A 7,226-nucleotide genomic window follows, 5' to 3' on the forward strand; every position below is an offset into this window, starting at 1 on the left:
CCTCCCATCCCCCAGTTCCCTCCATTTAAGATTGCCTACTTACCAAACCTCCTGTGTTTGAGATAGCACAATAGCTGCCAACAAGAATATTCCCTGCTATTGTTTGCCTGAAAACTTCCACACCAAGAACATCAGCAATCATCTCTTCGGTTTCCTGACAAAAAGAACATTTGAAAATCTTAGGTCACAGAACCCAATTAATCAAGTGATGAGAAGAGCAACTCACAGCTCGCAGCTAGTTGAGGTAAAAACAATAGGAATAGAACGCGAAAAGTAAAGGATGAGGGCACTAATATGAGGAGCATAAACACTTGACCTAGGAATAAAATATAAGGCAGAGAACTTCTACAGACATTGTAGCATTATACTGCATTAGTAGAGACTATAATCTGTGAAGAACTTTTCACCCATTACACATTCCTGAACATTGGAACAACACACTAATGCAATATTCTATGACAAGGATTAACTTGTTTAATCTCACGAGTTATTGAGTTCTCTATATAAGACAAACTATAGACGAGATGCCGACCATGTGTATCCAAAAATACACAATAGTTGGCTTATGCCTCGACATTAATAAACAGGAAGGGGAATAAACATCAGAGATCTACACAATATCATTCCAATTTGCAGCAACAAGTAGCCAAACAGATTAATTACCTTGTCAAGATCCGTATGTGTCAGAGCAACATGATCATTGCAAACTATGCAGTTGCCCAGGGCAGATAATCGCTCATCAATGCGCTGGACCACAACTCCATCTGGCAGACTGTTCCTCAAGTGCTGAAGTTCTACCAGCAGAAACATAAATAAAAAGGCAGAACCAAAGTCAAAGATGTGAGCAGATAGGATTCAATTCAACTATAGTGAGGGAAGAATTTAAATATTTCACGCAAAACTTCTGTCACACTAAATGAGCATGGGATATCGAGTGATAATTAAGGACTAGTATGTTCAAGTTTTTTTGACGCATTCTCATTTTCACTATTGTTGTCAATCAATTGCTCCTACTACATAAATTAAAAGGAAATATAAAACCACAAATGCTACACAAGGAATTGTTATGCTTTTTAGCATATTTCATGGATTCAGAACTTCCATCAATTTAGGTGAGCCCTTGTTTTTTCTTTTGAAGGTCCAAACCCTTATTTTGTTGTAAAGACAATTACATATTGTCAAGTTTAACATAGGCAATAAAAATTGTTATCAAATTCTCCAATTTGAAATCAGTCAACCCAAACAAGATCTAACTTCATATGATAAAGCTAATTGAAAAACAAATAAGTCAAGAAAGGTGGTACATACTACATACACAAGGACAAAAAAATATAGGTAATACATATGTAGGGATCAAGTATAACAGATGATTAAACCACCAAAAGTATCTCTAAGACTTATCATCATAACAAACAACGGTAGAACACATCCAGGAGCCCCAAGGGTGTGGCCATGAAGTGGGTGTGAACCTCTGATACCAGGGTTCATACCACAGCATAGATAAAACATAAGTACCTGATGGTATACCGGGATAACACTGTTAATTAAAAATAACACGATGCACATAAACATGGATTTCTACATATTGAATACTAGTCCAGTTACAGATCTCTATCTCAAAGATTTACAAGCGCAAAACTTGTTGAAATTACTGTTAATCACATTATCGCATATAAGAAAGATATTTCTAGAGCATGGAGAATATATTATTACCTTGATCTGTAGTAGTGTGAGGCAAGAGAAGACCATTTTTGTTTCCTGCACAAAGTCAGAGAAGTGAAATTAGATAACCAATAGAGATCACTGAGAAACTAGACATTAAATTTCCAAGATAGCTAGAGTTGTTGTCAAGTACCAGCGCAGAGTCTTCCAATTATCCTCGTTCCTCCAATAGAGGTTTTGATCACTGGGATAATGCCTGATAGCTCGGACTCAAATGTGCTGGAAAAAATATACAGATCACATCATTTTCACTGAGTTGAGAACCTGAAAACTAGATTATAACAATGTGGTACAACTTTTATTTTTGTGCCTAGACATTGGAGTCAATTTTTGAAGTTGCTAAATAGTGAACGAGGAAAACACTATCCTTTTCCCACTTTCTTCATTGTCATTTCCCATATTCCTAGCTCAAGTACTTATTCAATCTTTATCTCTGATTTCCTTGTTCTCATCTTGGAAATTCTGAATGCTCAGCTCCAATGTTTCTTTTTCAAATCTTTTAGTTTCAAACTAAATAACTTTCCAATATTACCAAATACTATTAAGAAACAGATGACTTGAAGATTGAAAAACAAACCTGTAGAAATTTTCAGAACCCCCAATAGCTACCAAGCAATATGCATTGGTCAGCTTTGAGAAAACTCCAATTTCACATGAATTTTCAAATTGAAGCCCTGCAATTATGTAAAAATCATTAGAAAAATAACTTAACAAAGTTAATATCCAATCTGCCAATTGACTAATTACTCACTAGTTGCCATTGCTTGTAAAAAAACAGAATTGCTTGGAGCTTGAAAGATCTGTCAATAACCAAAAATGACACAAATATTAACAAAGGAAGATAACAACAGAGAATTCTACACTAATATGATGTTCAATTAATAGACTCCACCAAATACCAAACTAGCTGGATTCAACTTTATGAATCCTCTATATCCATTCAGCTGTGTATTTACTTGAGATGAAAAGTATGCAATGGAAAGTTCTCTAAATGCTAATTTCGAACTGGTTAGATATCGAAAAATCTTTCAAAATTTAGGTGCCAAGAACTAAATAAAATTTTAATCTTTGAACTTAATCTTTTCTTTGTTTTTTTATTTCCTTCATTCGAAAAATACTCAATAACACTAATAAACAGACACCAAATTCATCTAATTAAGAAACAGAATATGGAACTAAATAGAAATTTCATCTTTGAACTTCATCTTTTCTTTTGTTTTTCGCTTTCATTCAAAAAGTTACCAGTAATACTAATAACCAGACAACAAGATAATCTAATTAATAACCAGAAATCTACAACTGAATAAAAATTTCATCTTTGAACTCATTTTTTCTTAATTTTCATTTCGAAAAAATACCAGACAACAAACGAAAAATAACCAGAAAACAAAATCATGACAAATCAGGAGAGATTATAAGAAGACCGCTAAATAAATCATGATTAGGGTTTTGCGTCGTGAAAAACAGGAAGGCAGAGAGAGAAAGAGAGGAACTTTACGATTGATTTGGGCGGAAAAAGATATTTTGAGGAACTCGGCGGCTGAAAAGGTTAGCGGTGAACGTTTGCAGCGATTTGATTATTGGAGAGAGAGAGAGAGGGAGAGAAATAAATAGAGAAAGTTGGGCCTAGGATTTGGTTATATAGTCCAAATGCTAAAAAGGGTTTGGGCCTGGTTTTACTTGAACCCCAAGAATGTTTGCTAACCAAGAAAAGTGAGTGATACATGTGATAAAAACACTTATGAAGTTAGCGCTTGGATATGTGATTTTATCTCATAATTTAAAATGAGTGTTTGAATATTTAATTTTATATCATAATTTTATATTTTTCAAATAAAAAAAATTAACCTACTAAGTTTGTATTTTGTAAAAATAAAAACTCCATCATTTTATGTCTTATAATCATTTATTTTATATGTAAAGCATATTCTACCTGATATTGTTACTCTTACAAACCTTTAAACCATTTATATCAGATATAACTATTACTCTCACCAATTAAATTTATTATTGATATTATTACTCTTAGCAACCTTTAAACCATTTATATTGAGAAATGCATGATGAATGTGAGGAGATTGTCAGTAGTCCGTACTATGTGAGAGGATTATATAAAGAAGTAGTACACTACAATTCGTGTTCAATTTTACTATTTTATTTAACTAAAGTTCAATCAATAAATGTTGTATTTTTTTAGAATAACTTTGTGATAGTTGTGTATTATATTTTTGTTTTGAACTTTTGCTTATTTGGTAAGATTGTATAACCAATTGGTGTTATTTTAATAGTTTTTATAATTTATGAGATTTTATGTTTACTAGCAAAAAAAAAAAAATACAACCTTAAAATTTAAATAGCATATTCAAACAAAACAAAACTTTAACTTCATAGCACTATTTCATTTTACATGGTCAAACGAATAGAAAATGATATTTCAATAAATTTATCATATATTTAACATAAATTGATTTTCTATCCTTCCTTTCTTTGAAAGAGAGATAGAGAGAGGAAAATAAAGAAAAGAAGTTTTATTTTATCAAAGATTATTTTTGTTTGATAGATTATCAAGATTATCTTTTGGGGACATAAACGACTCTGATATGGAGTCCCATGAAGTTATGTCATGGAGCTTAACTTAATGTCATTATCTTCTTCTTCTTTTATTGTATGTAAGCGAAAGGGAATATATATATATATATATATATAGACCATTTAAAAAAGAATAAACTATTATTATTATTATTATTATTTAGTACTTTTAAAAAAGAATGATCATTTTTTTTCGACAACACTTTAATTTCAGTTTTTTTACGTGGCATATTTAATGCCACAAAAATTTGAGGCTATGGTACAGTCGAAGAGGAGATGTTGAGCAGTTTCCACATTGTAATCTTTTCTCATTTTCTTTTTTTCTATCCCATTTTAAAAAAAAAGATGTAACGACATCGATCTATACTATCATTTTGACTATTAGACCCTTTTAGTAATTTTGTTTCTGCAAATTTTGACTTGTGAGATGTGTGATATGGTTCTCAAAGCAATCAAATGTGTTTTGGAAAAATACATCAAATTTTATGATTTTGACAAATGAAAGTTTGACCACAGTCAAGAATAAACGAACTTGAATTTAAGTTTGATGGTTAGATTGGATTCGAAAGACAATTTATGACTTAGTTGGATGATTCGCACGAGACCTAAATGTGTCACGATCCAATTCACCGGGCCGTGCAGGCATCCACTCTAACACCTAAGTAGGAGAATCCTCATATCCCATTAGTTGAAAATATGCGGAAAATTGAATAAATGGAAAATAAATATACTAACATGATTTTATAAATCAGGACTTTTAACACAAATTCGGTTAAGACTTGTAAAGTAATTAAAACCCCATGGATCTAGTCTAAACAGATACAAGAGCTACTAAGAGTACAACTGGACATAATAAGTAAAGACACAACTCCCACCATGCGGAAGGAAAGATAGAAGCTGCTGGAAAATTTCTTCGTCTTCACCTAATGAAACATCAACCTGCATCTAGACTATGTCAAAGACATAGCAAGAGTATTATCAGTACAAAACACACGTACTGGTAGGCATCATCGGTCAACCCGACGCCCACCACATAACATAAGAAGCAGTAAGACCATGAAATAAACCACTCGCTTCTCCATCTTTACCCTTTCTCAAAATACCTCCGAATTACACTAGTACTCTAACTACTAACCACCTTCTCAATCAACCTACTTACTAGGTACTTGGACCATAGCCTAACCAGTCTAACACATAGAAAAGTCCCCAAATACAACTACAAGCATTCCAACTAACTGCTCACATCACACCCTTAATTCCTCTTCATATTACCCGGCCATGGCCACATAGTACATTACGTCAAGCTTCCTAACCACTAAACACAATTCCCTTTTTTTCCACCTTTATAAGCACTTACTACACGTACACTAACCCCACTTTTCACCCTTGCAACACACGAACAACCCTTGCCATCACTTATTCGACCCTTGAACTCTTGGCCTTTCCAATTCATCCGACAACACTATATGCAACAAGTTAACTTGACATAAAAGAAACAGTCGCATATAAGTCCTCATAAACATATAACCACTCCAGGGAATCACAATATCATTATCATTACGAACCACATTTAATTTCACAATTCTCAATCATCACAGTTATATCAAATCATTGGTCATCTCATGGAACCCAAACCCAAATTGTTAGCATATCGAAACGTGGTACCCGATCCAAAGATTATGCCGAAACATGGCAATCAATCCCATATTTATGTCGAAACGTGGCAACTGATCCAAGTTAGTGTGTCGGAACGCAACACCTAATCCACAATCACAATCACAATGTTTATTATTACAATCATACAACAAGAGGTGATTCATAACATATAGTTCTTCGTTCATGCTTATTCACATTAGGTGTGATCAACATGCTTCATTCACCTATATGCACATATTACACCGAAGCAAGAACAAATCTATCACACACATTCATAGAATCACAACCATCGTCAATGATCTACTCATCCACGTATATCATGTAAGCATTTATTCAACCATACCTAACCCTAATTCATCATCTAAGGCTTCTTCCTCAGATTTAACCATATTTCGTTTGGTGCACGAGGGCCTAAGCATAATCCTACCGTTGATTTACATGTATTACGCAGTAAACACAGATTTATAACTACTCAATTCATAAAACCTAACCTACCTGGGCGCCAAGCAGTTGCACAGAGTTATTGACTTCGATTCTTGTTTTCCAGGTTTTGTGACGGTGATCTTGGCCGAAAATTCACAATCCATCGACATCTTCACGCTAGAAATCTCTCCCTCCCTCTTTCCCAAGCTTGGAGCAGCTTTTTGGGGGTTTCTAGGGTGTTTTACGACTAATTTAGGTATTTTAGGAAGGAGGAATATGATTTCGCGTTATTTACATTCTATTTCGCCTATCTCGCTCTGCCGCAACTTACCCCGCCCTGGCGCCGCCGCCCTAGCGGTATCTGGCCCGCTCTGGCGGGACAATGGCCCATAATTTCTTGAATTTTTGTTTCTCCTAAATAACTACAGTTTGGGTCGTTACAGAATGGCTCGGGAGTGCTTTGGACCCTTAGGTTGCTTACTAGTCCTGGTAAAATCAAGGTATGACCACAGTCAAGAATGACAGATTTTCAAAGTATTATTAATAAAATTAATTCAATAAAATAAACTATTCATCTGTTTTAATTTATTTAACCTACTTTCATTTTTATTTTATTTTTTAAAAAGTAAAAAAGCTCGATATATCTCTCAATTTTGCAAGTTAGAGCTGATATACCCCTCGTAATAAAAGTGATTTATATATACCCCTATTGTTACACAAGTGGCTCACATATACCATTTTTCCTCTAACGGAAGTGAAAAAAATATTTTTTATTAAAAAAAGTAATCCATTTAAGGGTATATTTGATCCTTCTCACATTTTTTTTTTACTTTTAA

General features: G+C 33.7%; 1 protein-coding gene across 1 annotated transcript in view; it reads right to left on the minus strand.

Annotated features, from left to right (window-relative positions):
• Nucleotides 1-3,328, minus strand: part of LOC102585928 (eukaryotic translation initiation factor 6-2) — a 4,784-nt gene extending 1,456 nt beyond the window's left edge. The window contains exons 1-7 of the mRNA XM_006366597.2: nucleotides 3,221-3,328; nucleotides 2,474-2,522; nucleotides 2,300-2,396; nucleotides 1,856-1,941; nucleotides 1,714-1,758; nucleotides 664-794; nucleotides 44-154 (exon numbers count right to left, since the gene is read on the minus strand). Of these exons, the coding sequence (XP_006366659.1) occupies nucleotides 44-154; nucleotides 664-794; nucleotides 1,714-1,758; nucleotides 1,856-1,941; nucleotides 2,300-2,396; nucleotides 2,474-2,483 (480 nt within the window). The 5' untranslated portion in view covers nucleotides 2,484-2,522; nucleotides 3,221-3,328. The remainder of the gene's footprint in view (nucleotides 1-43; nucleotides 155-663; nucleotides 795-1,713; nucleotides 1,759-1,855; nucleotides 1,942-2,299; nucleotides 2,397-2,473; nucleotides 2,523-3,220) is intronic.
• Between the last annotated feature and the right edge of the window lie 3,898 nt (nucleotides 3,329-7,226).

Source organism: Solanum tuberosum, unplaced genomic scaffold, assembly GCF_000226075.1.
Source record: "Solanum tuberosum cultivar DM 1-3 516 R44 unplaced genomic scaffold, SolTub_3.0 scf00642, whole genome shotgun sequence".
NCBI lineage: Eukaryota > Viridiplantae > Streptophyta > Magnoliopsida > Solanales > Solanaceae > Solanum > Solanum tuberosum.